This window comes from Halyomorpha halys, unplaced genomic scaffold (assembly GCF_000696795.3).
Source record: "Halyomorpha halys isolate HHAL.00 unplaced genomic scaffold, Hhal_1.1 Scaffold2204.1, whole genome shotgun sequence".
Lineage (NCBI taxonomy): Eukaryota > Metazoa > Arthropoda > Insecta > Hemiptera > Pentatomidae > Halyomorpha > Halyomorpha halys.
In genome coordinates, this window is record NW_027106273.1 from 68650 (window position 1) to 90112 (window position 21463).

The following is a 21463-nucleotide window of genomic DNA, read 5'->3' on the forward strand; positions in this document are numbered from 1 at the left end:
TGAGGAAATTCACTTTTCTTTCTACAATTCTACTTAGATTACCTCTCTCCATTACCAAGAGTAGCCAGGATGTTCACCTGTAGAGGAACCTCACATCCCACAGGAAGGCTAAATGAATCTGGATGTCACCCAGAGTTAGAATTCCCACCTACAGCATAGGCTGTTCCATCTTGGATTGGAGGATATTTATTGACTTTCTAATTAGGATCCACAATGTTTAGTTTTAACAAAACCAATTCGAGCAGTTTTTGACTCAAACACACGGGCCTGGTTGAAGTGTCCTCAAGACCTCTGTTAATATTACATAACTCTCTCAACTAACTAATGGATTTGTCTCTCTCCCCTGAGACTAAGTGAGTTATCAGATGACATTTATTAACTTTTAATATTAATCACAACATATTATTTTGAAAATGCTAAACAAAAGTAGATGTTAACTGATTACACTGAAACAAGTTAAAAGCATGAGTACAATTGTTGTTAAACTTAAAAATAATTTTCTTCTCTCTCTCTCTCTCTCTCTCTCTCTCTGTAAGTTCATTACTTATTGGGGAAACTTAACAGTTGTCTCCATTTTTATTTGAGCTAATCCTAAGCAGTTTACTTGATGTAGTTCTAGTATACCTCTTATTACCTAAAGAAAAGTTTTTTGTTTATTAAATTTCTAATGTATATGAAAGACATTTGGGCTACACACCTGTAGTCTCATAATGACCTTAGAGGCGCAAACTGGATCAAAGGAGATATAAATTTTGATGTTGCCAGCAGGTAGATGAAACTGGTAATGTTGGGTGGAGAGTTGATGACCAATGATATAGGTGAAAAAAAAAATGGAGAATGGAAAAAAAAAGTGGAATAGTTGGTTTGGATATATACATTTCTTTGTTGGGTGTATAAATACCAGAAAATAACTGCATTGATTAGGAATAGCAATGAAGTGTTGGATTGTTATGAGCCCTACTTTAATTATCTTGATGGCTTTGAGAGTCATAAATAATATATTCAGTAAATAATCAGTTATGTTTTTTTAGTTTTCTTTTTCCTAAAATCTTATCACTCCCTTGGAATAGTTGAGGGAACAGTGAAATCTAACCTAAATTTGATAGTTCATAAGATAATGATTGCCATGAAATTGTGTCAGAAGTTTCTAATTGCCTGGCATTATCAGTATTAGTGATCGGATGGACATTTCTAAGGTTTCTAATGTTTTTTTTTTCATTTGATTTTGGACTATTTAAAATTTCCATAATCTTCTCTACTTAAAATTATGATTTAATCTAATTTTGTCATACTCTGACAGTGCAGTAAATCTTGTTAACTTTGGACATTTTTATATTTCAACTAGTAAATAGAACCTTTTAGCTGTGGAAGTACGTGCATTATATTTACATTCTTTAGTTCACTTTAGAGAATGTTCATTAAAGGAAATAGAACAATAAATTATAAACAAAGCTACTTTCTAAGGAAGGTTATCATAGAGAAAAAACAATTGCTATAAGAAAAACAAATGAACTGAAACTGTTTAAAAAAAAAAAAATATTTATTCGTTATTTTATATTTTATGGGTTGAAAATAATAAAAAAAGGATTATTAGTCTATATTTTCAGAGTTTTATTATTCTAGAGCAACTAAATCCTTGTTGCAATGAATTTCCTATGTTATTCACTAAAAAAAAAAAAAAAAGAGGAATAAATTAATACAATGTAAATCAGTTGTCAGCTTTTTTTATAATCATTGGTCCCTAATTTCTCCACATAAATGTCAGTATGTATTAATTAGATACTTTGATACACTTGGTCATTTCCTCATCATGTGCTTGCAACAGGTAGTATAACCCAAATCTAATGCAGCTGAAAATGCGACACATAGATCGTTTATGAACAAAAGGTAATAGAAAATATTGCCAATCAAGATCAGATTAAAAGAACACTATTTTGTCTTGATTATTCAAACTATTGCAGAAATGAAGATGAGAAGAATATTAATATAAGTTTACATGTTGATGAAGCTATAGTTTAAATTCTACAAGGGTTATTTTGAAAACTTTACTTAACCAATGGACAAGGTAATAAAGCTTTGAAAATGGAGATGTTTAGGGCATACTATCAAAAACTAACACATAGATATAACTTAACAGAGTATAGGATGGAATCCAGCAGGACCAGCAAAGGTGGAGAGAACCGAGAGAGAGTTGGAGGCAAATCCTGGGAAAAAAAGTGTGAAAAACAGGACAAAGTAGTTTAGGGTTAAATAAACTTGCAAAAGACGCCGAGGGATAGAGAAACTTCATGGCAGCCCTATGTTGCACCTAAGGAATTTCAAGATTTAATAAATCACCAATCAACATATTAAGAAATTTCATAATATAAAAAAATTTGTATTTTATATAAAATAGTAACATATGCTATTAGAATGTAGCAGTAAGTTTTATTTTGACAATACTCCATTTCATCAGCCTTCAATATTATTGTTGTTGAAAAAATAAAACACATGAAATATTAAGTGAAAAGAGCTACGTAGTATTATAATGTCCTGGGGCCGGGCCCAGTTGACAGCAGCCCTGGATATATTCTTCAGAGAAAATTGTTTGCAAATTGAATAGAAATAAGACTATTCTGTATATATAAGAATATGCATCAAAGAGTAAAGAATTCAGGAGCAAAGGGAAAAATAAAACTTTTTTGTATTTATTTGACTGGAGTGAGATCGGCAGGAACTCTTCACTTCCTTACAGGACTATACACAATAAAAAATACTGCCTTTTTTTAAAAAACGTATTTTTTTACGAAAGAAATTATAAAATAAAGAGGTAAAAATTAACTTAACAATACAGTTTCACTGAAGAGGTTGTTGTCTCTGAAGGAAAAACACTGGATAACTTCTTGATGAAACATAATTATAATAACTAAAATAAATCATTTGCATTGGAATAAAATCATGAAAAAAATGTTCCTATTCTCTATATTTGCAGGGAAATGAAATAAGATAGACGTTTTGGTAACATTAAATATAATTATGTGGAAACATGTATTTTTCTTACAAAGTACAAAGATATATATTAAAAAGCATCACGTATTATATTTTCTTATTATAAGTGAATTCATGGTAAGCATAATGTCATGCGGTTGAAAGTAATGAGACTTGAACACCTAAATAATTATTCAGATTGCTCAGAATTCACAAATATTCTTGATTTACAACATAATATGTTTTGAATAATATTAATTTCCTATTATCTATACATTCAACCACCTTTATTCATTAATCAATTAACCTAAAAATTAAAGTGAAAAAACAACAAAAATTTCACTTTTTATCATAAAAGGCATCTGATCCTTGATTAGAAGCACTAATGATAATTAGAAAATAAAACTTTTATGTCGACATAAAAAATACTTCTTTCAGTGACAGCTGAACAACATTATAATACTTCCAACCATAAAATGATTTATGGTTACGCTGGAATTTGTGGTAAGCCAAACTCATCAACTGCAACACCATCCTAAAAACATTGATATATAACAACCATTATTCAAAATAATTCAATCTTAATTAATTAATATGAGAAAACTATTTAAAAAAAAACAGGAAATATTAGTTATAGACAAATAAAGATAAAAAAAATCATAATTATATAAAAAAACAAAACAATTAATACAAATAAATATCGAGCAAAGGGAAATGTTAATGCCTCTCTTTGAAAACAATTCATTGTGGCTCAGCCACATGATACTTGTATATTAATAAAAATATTTTTTTAACAGTTCTATTTTCTTCATAAAAATGTTGAACCTTTCCAAATAGTATTTTTTGTTTTTAGTCCCTATTCTTAGAAGATTATAAAGTGAGTACTTTTAGTTTTGTAGAAGAGAGCGACACAACTAGTACTAATTAATTATTTAATAATAAGACTTAAAATGTATCCAAGAATTATGACTATTAAGATAATGAAGGGATTTAAAAATATACATGAAATTGTGGGCATATTAAAGTGCATAAGAGAGCATTGTTAATAAAAATCATTATCATTATCTCTTATACAAAACTATGCATTGAACAATACAATTAACTGAAAATTATAAGATCAAACATATTGGGCCTCAGTGGTTAAGACACAGTTTTACCAATTTGATGTCTATTGGCAGTGTCGGTTCGAATCCGGCCTGGGGGGTTGACTCCTAACCATGGGTAAGGCAATATAGGACTCCAATGGGAGTCTTGGCCGAAAAAAAACTAACCACTAAGCTATAACATGTATACTGTTTAGGCAAGTAATCATTTTTATTTTTATTTTTTTTGTTTAGGATGAAAGATTGAATTATTTTTATATGCAAAAATATTACATACTAATTAAAATTAAATCAACTTTTTAATTGTATAAGCAACTTATAATAGTATGTAGTATAATAGTGATGTAAAATATTATGTTGTAAACAAGAACATTCTGTTAGTAACAAAAGAAGTACGAACGCTGTTGATTACAAAAGAAGTACGAACGCTGTTGATAACAAAAGATTAAGAGCAGTACCTGGTCTGCTTTGAAGTTCTGTCATAGTGAGTCTTGTAATAGTATTGAAGACTATCACTGTCGGCCTGTGATTACCTGAACTCTACCAGGGAATTGTAATATAGGCCAATACTTAGCTGTCATTGATCTACAGACATTATATCTACTACGATTGAATATTCTTCCTTATGTGGAAACGTCAGACAGACATTATTTTTTCTCCACTGTAGTAGAAACATTAATTTTGTTAATCAATTATAAAATATCCATTTAGTCTGAACTTTTTTTATTCTCTTTTTACTCTACTCCTATATTTCAGCCATTGCGGCTATTCTCAAGGATAATTTATTTTATATATCATAGCTACAATGTTAATAAAAAGTTGCAAGCCATTTTGCCTTTGTCAAAATCTGTTTTAGTCTATCAACCTATTTATTATACAAGTATTTTAATAATGTCAAATAATATTAATAATTTTTAATGTCACTGCTACAATGTTATTAAAAAGTTGCATGCTATCCTGCCTTCGTCAAAATATATTTAAGTCCATCGACCTATTTATTATCCAACTAACTTACGTTTTCTAATATCATTCAAATTATACTTTATATTATAACCTTATCACTCACTTTTTCAATAATTGTTATATTAAAAATTGTTGATAAAGTAAGTGATAAGGTTATAAAAGAAAGTATAATTTGAATAATATTAGAAAAAAGAAATTAGAAGGATAATAAATAGGTTTACGGACTAAAATAGATTATGACAAAGGCAGGATAGCATGCAACTTTTTAATAATGTAGCTGTGATATTTAAAATAGGTTATCCTTAAGAATGCTCAAAATGACTGAAATGTAGGGGTGATGAAATGAGCAATAAGAAAATAAATATGTTGAGACTGAAAGAATATTTTTATTGAATATTGTTTGTTTAATTTAAAATAATTAATTACTTCTTTATTAATTAAGTAATATTAAGTTTCTTTTGTTATAAAATTTGATTGGCTTTATATTAGTTATATACTACCAAACTGTATTAATCTTAAGTATATACATAATTAATGAAATTGACTGAAATATAAATTTTTTATTGTTTAATAGTTTGTTATCACATGTAGAACTTCTTTTTCTTTTCCTCAAGTTAAATAATATATCGAAATAAATTTAATGATTAGTTTATTTTTTTATCTTTAAGCAATTAAATATAAAGAAATGAATATTATTGGAAGTAAATTATAGCAATTTCAATGTTTCGATTATACAAACACCTGTATCAAGCAGAGACTGGCAATTATGTGCTGTGTTAGGAGAATCCTTTAGCTAATTGGACTCCATGCACATACATATACTCAGCTAAATCACAAAGCAACCAAACAAATAGTTCAGTTCTAAAGGGACTTTTGAATAATAACTTCTGTTCTATGGAAAAACTAGGATAACTTTTTATGATATATAACATAATGCCAAGCAATAAATAAAAAGTTATCTTGTGATACACATTATTGAATATCAATATCACATTATACAAGAGTTGATTTCATATATTTTTCAATTTCTAAGATTATGTTTTTTGTGAAAATGCTCGTTTTTTTCAGCTACCGCCTAAATTATATTTTATCTAGGTAAACTACATGGATATACAATAGAATGATAATAAAAAAAAGTACTGAGAGAAGGAAATACCAAGAAAAGCAAATATATTTTAATGTATTCAGTAGGCCTCAATTTTAAAACTTATTTTATATTTGACATGAATTTCTTTATTTCTGAGTTAATTATTTTTTTTTTTTAATTAAAAGAAATTTAAATTCATTACCCATGGTAGGGAAGCTTTATGCTTAGGTAGAATATGAAAAAAATTTGTCTACAGAATCAACAATTTTCACACGAACTGTACGTTTTAAACATTTAGGAACAAATTTGGTTCCAAGTCTGTCTATCAAATTTGACTACAACTCTGTTTAGGCATAAATGATTGACGAATGAAGTTTTGAGGGATTGTGGGTATTGCTACCTACTTGGTTCTTTATCGATTTTTTCATATACCGTCCAAGGTCAAGGCCAGGTACTCCGTCACTTTTGATTGGCTGGTTGAATTTGTACTGGACTGCATGAAATAAGGCATAAGGCCGAAAGAGAATTTATTTATAGAGGTTGGTTGAACAAGAGAGAATGTGAATGTTAAGTACAAAATCTATTGTAACTACAAGTATGAAGAGTGGCTGAAATAGAACATTGTTAAAGAGTTAATTAATTTTGATTGGGGTTTAATAATGATGATGATAATCTTCCGTTTAAACAGAAGAATAGTGGGAAAAAATCTACCTATCAAGTAAAAATGTTGAGTAGTCTACACTGACCTATGAACTAGGCAGAATGTTTTTTAAGATCAAGTTCCCACATTTGTTTATGAATAAACATTTGTTAAACTACAAAATATCAAGTAATCAGCTGAGATTATGATAAATTGATGAAAAATATTATTGGCCAAATGAGAACGGCGGCCTTTGAGCATTCATTTTTAACAAAATTGAATGTAATAACTGTAATAAATTGGTCATTACTCTTTCGAATGAGTTGACGAGTTTGTGTACCCCGGATCACAAGTTAATGCAACCAATGACGTTTCGGCCGAGATAAGGAGGCGAATAGCATCAGCCAATAGGTGTTTTTTTGGACTTTGTCGGCACTTTGGTAGTAGCTCACTATCAAGATCCACGAAAACTTAATTGTACAAAACGCTAATTCGACCAGTGCTGCTTTATGCCTCGGAAACTTGGGCACTTTCGAATGTCGATGAAAGGAATCTCCAATTGTTTGAGAGAAATTACTCAGACGCATCTACAGCCCATTAAAGGATGGTTCAGCTTGGAGAAGACACACGAATAGGGAAGTCTATTTGTTAATTGGGGACCCTCATATAGGAAAAATTGTGAGAATTGGTAGGCTGTGCTGGGCAGGCCAAGTGACAAGGATGAGAACTGATGAGATCCCAAGAAATGATGAGATTCAAGAACCCTGCTCGGAGTGAGGAATTGGAGAGCAGATGCTCTTAACAGATTAGACTGGTGGAAGCTGCTTGAGGAGGCCAGGACCCAGTAATGGGTTGTTGCGCCGATTGAAGAAGAAGAATGTAATAACTAAAAAAAAAAAATTAAAATAAAATAAAAAAAAATGAATTACCTTATTTTTCTGAGGCTGTGGTTGCTGTGGTTCTTTGTCAGGAGTAGGGGGAATAACCGCTTCATCCAGATATGAAGTATCTGTATCAGCAGCGATTTCATCACCAAGAGCTTCTAATTCAGCAGCTAGCTCATCTTCATCGACATCTGGCATACCTATACAATAAAACAAAATGTTTTTATTAACACTCAATAAATTAGTCTAACTGAACTATAACCGATTTATTTTTGGAAATTGAAATAAGCATAGATTCCCATAGATATACACTCAAGTAATCTGAGGGTAAAGTTATTCATTTTATTTTTTAATGAATATAAATATTAAAAAAAGTAATTTCAAAATAGGTTTATTTCAAAAACCGCCCCTGAAAGGGATTTTATTTTATTCCAGAATCATCTAAGGTTATACGTTTATTCCATTACAAACTTCAAACTATAAATAATGAGATCTAAACTGCTGTATCAACTTCTCTAATTTTCTCCTTTAATTAATTGCTAAATTTTATCATAGTTCATATTTTTACATTTTTTATTACTGTTAACAATGCACAACAGATAATTATTTGAAATGAGCAAAATTAAAGGTACTTTATACAAAGATCGTTTAAGAATTCAGTATTTAAGTCCTGTTAAACTATTTCAATGAGGATCAAACTTAAAGATTAATTTAATGTACATTGGTATACAGAATTCAAGTAAAACCATTTTATAAATAATCAATAAAAAAAAAAAAAAATCAAAATGGCACTTCTTGGCATCAGGGGATCTCAAAATGTGTAATTCTGTTGGAAAACATGAATTTGAAAATTCTGAACAATCCCAATACTTCTATCCAAAACTAAATGTTGGAATCAATTGAGAGGGGTGCAGAACCTCATTTTCCTGGAGGATATCAGTGTCCCTTCTTGACTTAATAAAGCAAGAAGGATGAAATCTCTTGTCCAGAAATATGTTGGAGCAGCCAAGATGCCCTACAACAATGTTCAATATTCAACAATCTGAGACCATCAGCAGCAGAAACTGTGTATGTCAATATGATGGATACAAATCTTGGCTTCAAAAGGATCAGGCATAACAGGAAAGATATCCATTCTCTAGATAATGTAAATTAAATAAGCATATCTTCAGTCTTAAATTGACAGGATCATAGTTTTGATGATAGTATTACATAATAAAAAATAACTCCTAAAGAAAATAATATTATTGAAATTAACAAAATAAATTACCATAACTTCTTCCAAGTGCTTCCTGAACTTCATCAGTCAATTCTAACATGTCTGCCATTTCATCTTGCAGATCCTAAATGAAATAAAATCACAAATTATTCAGGATAATTAAAAGGATATAATTGATTCAATTTTTTATCTCCATAATAAACCATTATCTTAAAAGCCTTGGGCTTAGCTTTCGAATGCTTTCAGAGAAAACAAAAATTAATGTTGATACTATTAATGAACTTCCGTTGATCAAAATATGCCTTGGCCAGTATCTTTATAACCAGTATAGCAGCAGAATCTTTAATTACCTCAATTTCATCAATATTAATCTTTTTAAATTCCTTATTCATTGATTTAACTCCTTCCTTCATGGCTACCACAGTAGACTGAGTATCTTTCATGGTCTGTACTGCAAAATTAGCCTGTTCCATATTAAATGCCTGTTGCCTTAAATTACCTGCTTGTTGTTCATACCTATCAGGAAATCCATAATATAATAAACACAAATGATAAAGAAATATAATTTTATTACTGTAATAACATAACTACTACTGAAAGTAATGTAAATACTTCTGTTAGAACAAGATAACAATCTTTCTGCAAAGCATTTTAAGAAGTTAACAGTCTGTTTTTATATTACTCTTCAAAACCCTAAAATATGGTTCAGATAAAACTAAAGTATTGTTTTTTTATTGATACTGGTAAAGGTGGCTTCTCACACAACAGCGTTTAAATATGACATGACCTATCAATGAATGGGTTTAGCCCCATATGTTAAAATGCAATGAACTATTTAATTCATATTGATCATTCACTAGCACTTCAGAGGCATCATTTGATTTTAATCACTTATTCACTTAGAGGTGACTACTGTAATCTGCAAGAAGCTATAATAAAGTCTTAACTTTCTTTAATGATGTTGTCATACGAAAAAATATCAACAATATTCTGTTTTAATAAGATTGTATTTATTCCAACATAACTTTTAAGTCAGAAGATTAATACTAATTTTACAATCATGGCTTAAAATTGAATATAAAAATGTGTTACCACAAAGAGAAAGATCATTTCTTGGTTTTGTATATGACTAAATTCTTAAATAGTTAACAATCGAAACTTTCTTATAGAACTATGAAATAATTCAATTCAGAAAGGATAATAGTTATATAGAGCTTCAGGCAGATTAATTTTGTTAAATGAGGCTGAAGTATATAAACCGCCAATTCTAGTCTATGGGTTGGGACAATATCAAGTGAGACACTAGTTGATCAAATTTATAACAGATAAGAGGGTGCTATAAACAATGATGAATGAATTATATGACATGTTATATATAAGAAAGGAAAGAAAATTAACTTCTGTGATCTATAAGAGGCTAAAATAATGTATTAATTTTATTAAGTAATGTTGTGGTTTAAAAGAAATAAACAGATAAAAACAGCCAATTCTCAAGCACACTCAGTAGGTTCTAGGTAGATATAAATCAGTATTACTTACTTAAACCATTTATTCTGTTTAATGAACCCAATTAATAATAGTAAAAACAGATTTATTTTGTTAAAAGTAAAATTTCATCTTTAGAAAATAGGAGAAAAACCAATGTTTAGATAATATAGATAACTGAACTTACATTTTCCGTTGTTTCAAAACTCTCAAAGCTTTTTGTTTAACTGAGTTTTTGGCAGGACCCTCTCTCATTTTAGCCATTTGATCTTTATACTTCCTTAATTCAGCATCGAGTTTTGAAATTTTGGTTTCAATAGAATCAGCCTTTGAATCAACCTGGTAAATGAATAAAGTTAATTATGTACAAAGAATATGAAATCATAATATCCAATAACTATAATATTACCCCAAATAAATACAAAATTAATTACATATTGGTAAATCTCAAGTTTTACACATTTATAAAATAAAATTATCACAGAATAAAACAAAGAATGCATTTTTATTGAATACAATAAATAATGCTTTTTCAAATAGAGAAACATGATTGTTACACTAATTAACAGCTATCTGACACATTAAAGATTATATCAAGATAACTTAATGAAAAATATAAAACATTTCAAGTTACTTTCAACGATTACAATTAAAAAAGTAAGATCCAAAATATCTACCTATTTCACATTTATCTTGAATATTATAGATAATATTGTAATAATAAGATGTAACAATGGAGAGTTAAAAAGAATTAGGTGAATCACCCAAGTTTTACTAAAATGTATGTATGAGATTAAGAACACTTACCCCAGTAATAATATCATTCAAGTTTGGTGGAGGTTCAGTTGGTTTTTTCTTTCCAAATAGCCTATTCATTCTAATTTTCAATATATTCTGCTACTTTCACAATGAATCACTAACTACATAAAACCCTATCAACTGTTATCAAACAATACTGAAAAGACTTCCATGGAGGTAGGAATAACTTTAGAGCTAAACTCCGAACACAATGAACGTAAGATAAAATAAAATGGGGAAGACAAACGGTATTTTACACTGACTAGACGGTGTTCATTTTATAAAAATTACAATGAGTTTATTTTGCAAATTTACATTCCAATAAATAATTAGTGAGGGAAAAATCCTTCCATATTAGAAGAATATTGATTGAACCTAACTATGTAATGAAGATTGTCCGATTGGTAGTTATTAAAGGTTTTTTTTTACTACTCCCTGCCTGGTCATTTCTGACATTCACAGGGGAGGTTATCTTTTGAGTGCCATACAATTCCAACAATGATGCGGAGGGATCGAGTTTTCATTGCGTGGGACCCCTTCGAAATCAAATTAGACCTCCTAGAACGGATTCGAACTGGCGCCGCAGTTTCGAGGTTATTAAGACCTACGGATCAACCCCCCAACCGACCACAAACGGCCTTAATCCCCCAAAAAAGGTTACTAAAATTACAATACTATTTATTATATACCAACGCTTCGTTCTATATTGCAAGGTTTCATCAGAGGTGATCTATGAAAGTGAAATTAATGTGTGTTTTAGCTTTATATTCCATAAGGGGTACTGCCCAATAGCTAAGATTAGATCAAAATTGATGGTTTTAGTTACGTGCGTGGTTAAGAATAGCGGTGGTGGAAGTGTAACAATAAGTGTCACATTTCCATTATTTTTCGCTACTATTGAATGTTTTTCAATAGTCAGGTTGAATGGAGAGATCAGTTAATCGGATGAGACCGAGTTTAATGCCTCCCATTTGGTCAACATTAAAATATAAGAACTATTTAGTTTATCTTAGCATTCTCTTATTTATATATACCCATAGTTTCAGATAAACAATAAAAAAAATACTATGCCGTAATGAACGCTGCTGGTGTAGTCCCGCCTTTAATGAACCAATAACGCGTTATTAATGCAATAAAATTATAGGTTATGTGGTACACTAGCTCTACCTGGTTGGTTTAAAACTGCAGTTCTTGGTCATTTGTTGTCAGTGGAAGAATATAAGAGCTAACGACACTCGTAAGAGTAGTATGACTCCTAATTAAAAGTTGCCATAATATAATAAGAATATATATATTTATTACGCCACCATGTTGAACGTTGCCTGAACAATTAAATAAAATAAATTCATTTTAATTATAAGATAAAATAAAATTAGCCTGCGGCTAATCGGAAGGGGAAGAAGGTTGTTGTCATACAACATTTTTGCAATAAAATGCTTTAAAAACTTAATATATTAATATATTAAGATCCACTTGTTTGTAATAGCTTGTAGTACATGGAAGTTCCTTGTATCGGTTTACGTATAGTCAAAAATAGTTGTATAATGTAGTTGACCCTGTCTTGAAATAAGAATGAATGACCTAAATTGAGGAATTTAATCAAATATACGCTCCAAATGTGGCAGTATTTGTCATGTGATCAAATTAAAACCATTTGGCAGAACGATAAGGATATAAACAGTTGTTATATCAGTACAAGAGGTTTCCTGTATTATGATTGCTGTTTTTCCTATCCACAATTAAAACACTACCGTAATTATTTTATTATCAAATAATGTTTTAAGTTCTTTTAGCGTTGTATTTTATTACCAAAGTACCCAACATAGGAAATAAACATAATACTTCAAATGGCTCGGTGTAATACATGTTTTCTGGTTCAGTTCAAATTCATAAAGATACATACATGTTGGATAAAGTAAAAAGAAAACTGTCTTACTTTGGATCATATAAGGAGCGAAGATGCAAAATGTGATAATCAAACATTTAAAAAAGTAAAACGAAAGCACAAAATATGCCTAATTAATGGGTTTATACACTTTTGGAACTCAAGCTTACTACCTTTAAACGTACTAAAGTTAATCAGATTAAAAGTTTGATTTGAGCCTCAGAGAGCGATAATTTCCCGATTATGTATACTTTTTGGTATTTACCTTGTAGCGAGAGGAACAAAAAGTTTAACTACAATCCACTAGAGCGCAGCACCTCGAGCCTCACCGAATTTATATATTATTGTATTTTATAAAAAAATATTGTTATTTTTACATATTATTAATCTTTGTACATACTACATAGCAATGTCGATAAAATAATAAATAAACAATGCCAAAATAACGCACAAAACTACCTCAAGCAGATAAGATAAGACCGTTTTTTTTAAACATCTTATAATGCCGTAAGGCAAACCAAGATAAACTGTAACTGGTGTGTATATACATAATTCTTAGTTTTATTTTATAAGTACTATATATAATTGTATTTATTTAGTAAATAAAAATAGGAGGTAGGAAAAAAAATCCCATTTATACCATTTTTTAACCACCAGCCGGAATGGTCCCTCCCCATTCCCTGTAAGCTCCTACGGTTCAAGTACAAACCGCCTTCAGCGGACAATGTTTTTCTTCATCTTATAATGCCATCAGGCAAAACAAGCTAAAATGTAAATACGTGAATATATAATTTTTCCTAGATTAAGTAAAATGTATATAATTGTAATTGATTCAAAATAAATAAATAGGAGGTTAGGAGAAAAAAAAAAACCCTAATTGATCTCAGAGGGACACTGTTCCATAGCCTCAGCTTGAGATGATTTCTATAAATAGCCGATTCTGATTTTTAACCAGTTGTAATTTTGTTTGTTCTCCCTTGACATGATCTATCTCTTATTCCTGTGTTCCCTTCGTAAACTCCAGCGGCAGGCCACCCGCCAGGCTTACATACCATCTTCACCTCTGTCGGAAGAGTACCCGGCAGGACCAAAGTTCCTTCCTGTATGACTCTGGAGGCTAGCTACCCTTCAGGTTTGGATTCCTCCCTCGAGTTTATCGGAATAGTACCTGGTAGGACGAGGTACCATCCAGCGAGATATGAAGAGTATCACCCGTTAGTCTCAACCTATCTAGTCGTCTTCCTCGTCAACTACCTTACCTTATAAAACGGAACACGTCGAATCCTTCTGGACAAGCAGAATAGTCAAGAAAATAACCCACCTCGACAACCTAATTTTTGTTCATATACCACCCCTACTAACACACAAGTGTTGATCAGAATGAAGTGACGTGTTTTTTCGCTTAAGCAAGCAATAAAGAATGCTTTTAATTTCATACATCATTTACTTCTTTATAAATGTTGTGTTTATTTTCTCAGTTGTAGCAAGTTGCAAATTGTGATGAATGTTAAAAGTTTCATGTCAAATACGAGACTCATGTAAATATAATCACTAGTGTCTAGTGTTCGCCCATTTTAACAAACCTATAAGTAAAACCACGTGTTTACAACCTTTGAGGCGGAACTAAGCTTTTTTAAATTCAAAAAATTATAATGATAATCTGACGGATGGTGATCTTGAGAAATATTATTCAAAAGAAAATTACCCAAAGTATAAAACAACGAATGGAAAATATAGCAAAGTATTAAGTACCATCGTATCATCTAATGTATGTAGATAATACTTGTTCTTTGGATAATTTTTACAATAAACTTCAAAAATTAAACACAAACATATGTTAAAATTAACCTTTAAGTATTTAGGTTGCCTAGATGATCTATGTTGTGTTAATCCAATGTAGTTGAGGATGACAGATTGAGTTGTGGCGGTGATCTTATTCGTCACTGATGAAACTGTAACCCACTTCTGGCGGACGAATCAAACTCATTCATCAATGAGCCTCCTCCAGGAATTAAAATTCGATGAATTACTGCGGCCAGTGAGTGGTTGTATGCCATTTGTTACCTATATATGATTATCAGGTAAGTCTTTAATCACAGTTCGGTTTTAATTTTCATTATTTATTGCTTCCAATTTCGGATTCTTTCTTTCTGGTTTCTACCTTGTGTACTGAATGAAAACAAAATTTATATTTTGTTATGAAACCAATGGTTAGGCTGTTTGAAATGGTTTTATCACAGTAAAACATTGTATAAATGTGATCGTTTAACTCTTTGTGAATGAAGAACAGACTACGAGTTGCGTACTATTAACTTCTAAAATTAGAGAAAAAATTTTTATTCTAATATTGCTAAAAATTTTGTTTCAATTACCTTTATCCCGGATCAATTTCATCGATGATTGTAACAAAATTAAATTGGTTTCCTTGGACAGAGCACCTAAATATAAGAATAAATAAATATGATTTATATGACATAATTTTCATATATATTTTTTTCTAAATAATAACTGATTTTCTCGCTTTGAAAAACAATTTAACAATAAACTAAATTCATTTGACCGACGAGAAACGTAATTAAATTCTTAGTCAAAATGGAAATTATTTTTCCATTATTGTTTGCCAGATATACTCAGTGAAATATTTCACTAAAGCCAAAATTAGATTCTTAAATGGCTACTAAAACTGATTTTAAAATAAAAGTGGTTCTTAAACTCTGATGCTGGTTATGGGGTGGTCGTCCACCACACAAGGATTATTGCACTCAAAAAGACTACACAATAAGACTACTAAATACAAAAAGACTTCCACTGGCAGTCTAACTCAGATGTTTACCAGAATGATCAGTTCATTCTGGTTTAAGACGGCCTTCCAGTCAGACCATTCATTTTCGTAAGTCGTATGAAAATTAAAATCTTAAATGAACTGTATTTATTAATTGGAATTTGATGATTTATCTTTAAAAAAGTTCCTAATAAAACTTTTTTTTTTAATTTAAGAAAAGAAAAATAATTGATGCTTTTTATTTTTGGTTTTGTGGAAAATAAATCGTTTCCATGAAATAACTAATGAGGTGATTTAACTTTTTTTTTTACATCTAGATTTTCATCGTTTATTTTTCTTATGATGGAAGCCAATGAACACATAATGTTGGTTAATGAACATTTCTTGGTTGATTAAAAAATAAATAACATGTAGTGACATTGGATATATTTTTTTAAATAGGCCCCCTTTGATTTTGTCACGTTTTTTTCCTTGTTTATAATTTCCAAAGAAAATTTGTTTTTTCTCTCAAAATTCATCAGCATCATTACCATCATCAGTAACGACATCTATTTTGTTAAAATCACCTGTTCTTTAAACTCAAATGTATTTTGGAAAATAATTATTTTAAATGAATCGGATGATCTCAATAGGCTTTTCGAAAGTTTGTTACAACGAATTATTATTACCATGTATCTATTGATATTTTCTATTCGTTACCCTCCAGAAACCTTAGTAATAACTTATTTGGGCAACGCTGCTTAAAGCGGCAGGTCTAAAAACCCACCAGTATCTGTAACCAATTGAATACTAGAGATTGAGTAATATAGAGTATACTGAATTTGTAAAATAACATTGTTCTTTCAGTCAACAGACTGATGGTTGTTCTTCTAAGCACTTCCGGATTTTAATTTCTGGTTTACTCGTTTACAGTTTTCTTTCCTTCTCTACCATTGTTTTGAAAGTTACCAAGTCAAAGTTTTCTAATAAACTATAGTTCTTACATGTAATAAACATTGTAATAATTTGTAATATAATAAATATCAAATTTTTTAATTTTCGTTATTTAATTATTTTTAATATTTAACCAGTAACTCCAAACTGGTTGAGAAGGGCTTGATGGGAGAACCCGAAGTTCGGAATCATTCAAGATTCCAACTAAGTTTGGGTGCTAAGCCATTTTCCCCCTTATTGGGTCAATCCAAAAAAATGGTTTTGGCTTTATTTTGTGTTACATACTGTTCCTTATAACTCCAAGAAACAGCATGAAAAATTGGGAAATTTTGAAGATGGTTTACGCACTCGAAATGAAGCATTTTTGAGAATCATCCATATAATGGCTTTAAGAACTTTTAAAATGTGTTATTTTACGTCTACAAAGTGGATTGCGTTATTAAAGTTTTAAAAAATAATCATAAATTAGTTTTGAACATAAAGACGCAGTAAGTGACAAGAATAAAAGACGTTAATTTGTTTCAATTTTATTCCAAAGTGGTTTCATCGTTTTCTTTTTCACCGGAAAAATTGTTTCAAGTATTGGACCAGAATCTTGTGAAATTAGTAAAAGTGGAGAATGATGGTGTGTCTATCTGATTTCCATAATGCTCCGTACGCCTGGAGCATTGTTGGCGAGTTTCCCTCTCAATAAATTAATTCTATAATTTATAATTATGGAAAAATCTGATAAGAAAATATCATTTTATAATAGTTATGTATAAATAATAATCCAGTAGCTCTCGGTTCAAAGAGTGGATTCTAGTCTGAATTTTAATAAACCTATTTATAGACATCGGCCATGTTAGTTAGCTTTCGGCATTCCATTTTAGGTCGGTGGCTAACTTACGGCAGCGGTAATAAGAATGGTTGTTGTGTGGTACTGAGAATTTGAAGTTTGAGAACTTACCTACCCCAGTCATATGGAAAGATTTCAAAAATCAACAACACTCTTTAAAATGCCAATAATTAGGAGTAAAATTACCAAAAAATAAAAAATAAAATTATAAGAACTATAGCAACCCGGTAATGAGAATCATAAATATATGGACCTTGGCGTTGATGACCAGTGGGTTTTACGCCTTAATTTCTGAATAAACAAACAAATATATGCACCTAAAAATCACCCTTTCATCATGAAAGCACAACAATGACGGCGGCAAAAAACGGTCTTGCCGAACTTAAACAATGTTTGCCGTACAAAGGTTTCATGAAATTCTCTTGTGGAAATTCACGAATCAAAAATCAAATGATGTGGAAATTCAATGAATCAAAAAAAGTCTATCGATAGATAGACGCGCAATAATGAGAAATTTTCCAGTAATAAACTTTCGAATAAGTTATTGTTTTACGAACTGAATTTAAAATAATGATAAATTCATTTCTGAAAGCAACGTACTATAAAATTTCATTTTTAATTCTATTTTAAGTTTGATGATAATTTGGGGGTTCGAGACAACAGAAAAGAAATTTAATTCAAGGAATTAAATTATTTTTTAATGGATATGATAAACATATTTGAGAAGAATATAATCAAAACAAAAAATGTCTAAAGGACACATCTCTTTATGAAATACTCCAGTATCACAATGACATTTTTTTTTAATCACTTATACATCGTTGATTACAAGTACACAGTAATTAATGTTTTGTTGTACTTAGACTGCACTGTTCCGGTCTCTTAACAAAATTATTCTAATGTTCACATTTTAAAATATTTTAATTTATAATTCAAAAACTATAAATATTCATTTTCACATACAAATGTAAATGCGTGAACAAGCTATTTAGAAGGTATAATAGTTTTATGTTTCAATAGAATTATTTATCAATCGAAAATAATTCTCAATTTAGACTTATGAAATAAACTATATCTTTTTACATATATATTTTGTTTTGTCATAAAATTACAATATTTCCTCCATACTATTAAGATCGATCAACTTTTTCTTATTTTTTTTTTTTAGAATTGTTCAATTTTCAATGTCTTTTTTTTTCTATGCTTACGAACGTCAATAAGGCCTGACTGCTCAACAAAATGGTATAACCCTCAGGAGCACAGCCAGAGATTAACTGAATTAAGCATTGTTTTAAAATATATTTATTGGTACTTCATATTATCCGCAAGCATTTTTCTGCTTAATTGTTAATCTTATACCTTAACACATAAGTAAGGCATAAATCATTATTTGGAAAATGCAGAGCAGAAAGTTCTGATTGCCATCAAAAGTAACTCGAACACGTTAAGGTCTTAGTCAAATTGCGTTCTTAAGCATAATGAAATATTAATTGATTTTAATGACTCCATATTGTAGCTTATTATAAATATATAATTTTCAGTTTGGTGGCGATTTTGATGTTGCTAAGTGATTATACAATGGAAGAAAATGAAATAGACTGGTTTTTTCAAAATGGAGAAAACAAAGTGAATAATGACAAATTCAAGGCACATTTCCTAGGCTGGAAGATGGGGAGTGCTAGTGGAAAATCGAAAGATAAAAGAAAAAATAAAACAACTGACCCAAATGAAGAAATGCAAATCACACTAATCGATTTTGCCTCTTCTGACCACCCATTTAAGTCTTCTCCAAATTGGAAAACTTTGATCCTCGCAGATTCCACTATACATTATATTCCCCTGGAAGAAATGGCAACAGTGAGGAATTCAGATAATTCTTTTATTCCTGAAGATGCAATGGATCCCTTTTATTTAGATATTGATCCGCAAGATGATATGTTCAACAATGAATTGTACAACAACCAATTTTTTTACAAAGTGCCTACCGAGTATCCTATGCACCAATTAGTTCCAAATCCAAACATGTTTCCTAAAAAGACTTCTAAGAGCCCCAGGATCTATTATCCAATAGGACTATCTTTCCATAAGAAATTAATGCCTCTTCTGGATCCATACAGAAGACGCGCACAGCATCCTATGATATACCACGTAAAACCTAAGGTAACAAGCTTAACGAGATTAAATTATAATTTTTAAAAATTGTATTACTATGGGATATATTTTTGTTTTCATTCTGTTAGTTAATTGGCTTTGGAAAAAAGTTGTGTTAAAGTCATTATGAGAACATTTATCAAATATTTTACATTTACTTCGGACAAACTACACAAACCTTGTTACTGTTACTCATCAATATCTTATAGTCCAAAAACACTCGTTGTTGCTTCGAATTCGATAGATATAAATGAGATTGAAAATGAGAATACGTTTCTAGAATAGTTAAGATACACTTAATCTATCCCCTAAGCATTTAACATCTGACGAATGTTGCAGTCAGAAACATGTTAATGTTGTTCTTTTTGTAGACTACTATATTTCAGCCTACTGGGTCCAATACTAGCTAGAAAATCAGGTTAAAAAAAAAACACTAGAATCATTAGCTACTAAGTGTGGTGTTACTGTATCTGAAATTGTAATGAAAATTTATGATTTCACTAATTTAAGCACAGAAACGATATCGATAAAAAATTCTTTTCCGTTCATGGAAAGAGAAATCAGTCAAATTCAATAATTTTGTTTCAAGTTTTTGAGAACCAGACAATAAAATATAATAATACTGGGTCCAATACTAGCAAGAAAATCAGGTTTAAAAAATATCACTAGAATCATTAGCTACTAAGTGCGGTTATTGTATTTGAAATTGTAAAGAAAAATTATGATTTCACTAATTTAAGCACTAAAACGATTTCGATAAAAAATTCTTTTCTGTTCATGGAAAGAGAAATCAGTCAAATTCAACAGTTTTGTTTCAAGTTTTGAGAACCAGACAATAAAATAAGGGATTGTATCACATCAACAGTTTTATCACTCCATCTTGAAATCTTACCCTGTATTGTGAGAAAGATCTTGTTTCTTAGAAAAAAAAACAGTTATGCCAAAGCTTTTTTTCTTTTTTATAATCAAGCCAACAAATATTTTTAAACTACTCCTTTTCTGTCACAGCCACTGTAATTTAATGAAGAATATTTAATGACTTTAATTCTTCAAGATAGAACCTGGATATCTGCCGGAGATAAACCGGCATACGATGTTCGTCCACCCCAAGCTATTGGAGATGATGAAAGCCATGGACCGGTCCATCCTGTCCTACCCGAGCAAGTTCGAATATAAAACCTTAGATCAGCTTCGAATGTATCCCAAGCGTTTACCGCCCAGCCGTTACAATGGAAGAGTCATCGTGAAATAATTTAAAGTAATAAATGTTCTGTTGTGAGAACGTATGTCATTTTTTTCTTTGTTTTATTTCAAACTACGTTGTTTGTAATAACCAATTTTTTTTTATATTACTTGAATTGGCCGACGAATTTTCTTGTAAATCAGTTATTTATTTAATAGGTTAGCATTGTAACTTATTTCATAATACAACCAGGGAATTTAAATAAACCAGGAATTAGCTTTATGTTAGTTAATGTATTATTCCGTATTTCAAGGTTCTATGTTACAGGCAATATCGAAAATAGCTGCTCAACAATCAAGGTAAATGGAGACCGTGCCATAAATTTTGTATTAAAAACACTAAAAAAATACAAAAATAATAGATTTACTTCCACCATATTATTTTGCATTCTATAAATGTATTCTTTATATGAATTTGCTGAATCACTCTAATCTTCCTTGTTTAAGTGTAATCATTTATTTTATATACATCAACAACAACGTTTC

The 21463-nt window shown here is 30.1% G+C and overlaps 2 protein-coding genes across 4 annotated transcripts; one reads left to right on the top strand and one right to left on the bottom strand.

Annotated features, from left to right (window-relative positions):
* Positions 1-3313: 3313 nt before the first annotated feature.
* Positions 3314-11313, bottom strand: Vps60 (vacuolar protein sorting 60). The gene is made up of 6 exons (XM_014437000.3): positions 11156-11313; positions 10536-10687; positions 9214-9379; positions 8915-8987; positions 7690-7844; positions 3314-3502 (listed from the first exon to the last, which is right to left on the bottom strand). The coding sequence occupies exons 1-6, from the start codon at positions 11222-11224 to the stop codon at positions 3455-3457; spliced, it is 663 nt and encodes a 220-aa protein (XP_014292486.1). The 5' UTR covers positions 11225-11313; the 3' UTR covers positions 3314-3454.
* A 3573-nt stretch (positions 11314-14886) lies between these two features.
* LOC106691281 (uncharacterized) lies at positions 14887-21017 on the top strand. 3 transcript variants are annotated; one of them, XM_014436997.2, is made up of 3 exons: positions 14887-15112; positions 19126-19744; positions 20744-21017. In XM_014436997.2, the coding sequence occupies exons 1-3, from the start codon at positions 15102-15104 to the stop codon at positions 20750-20752; spliced, it is 639 nt and encodes a 212-aa protein (XP_014292483.1). In that variant the 5' UTR covers positions 14887-15101; the 3' UTR covers positions 20753-21017. The 3 variants fall into 3 exon arrangements, with proteins under 3 accessions (XP_014292483.1, XP_014292481.1, XP_024217910.1); XM_014436995.2 differs by having other exon boundaries at positions 20790-21017; XM_024362142.2 differs by having other exon boundaries at positions 20794-21017.
* Positions 21018-21463: the final 446 nt, after the last annotated feature.

Coding starts and splice junctions, on each gene's coding strand:
- Vps60 (XM_014437000.3), bottom strand. CDS start 11,224: ATGAATAGGCTATTTGGAAAGAAAAAACCAACTGAACCTCCACCAAAC. Junction 8,988..9,213: donor TTAATATTGATGAAATTGAG/GTAATTAAAGAT, acceptor TATTTCATTTAG/GATCTGCAAGATGAAATGGC. Junction 7,845..8,914: donor AGCACTTGGAAGAAGTTATG/GTAATTTATTTT, acceptor TTTATTGTATAG/GTATGCCAGATGTCGATGAA.
- LOC106691281 (XM_014436995.2), top strand. Junction 19,745..20,789: donor TATACCACGTAAAACCTAAG/GTAACAAGCTTA, acceptor TAATTCTTCAAG/ATAGAACCTGGATATCTGCC.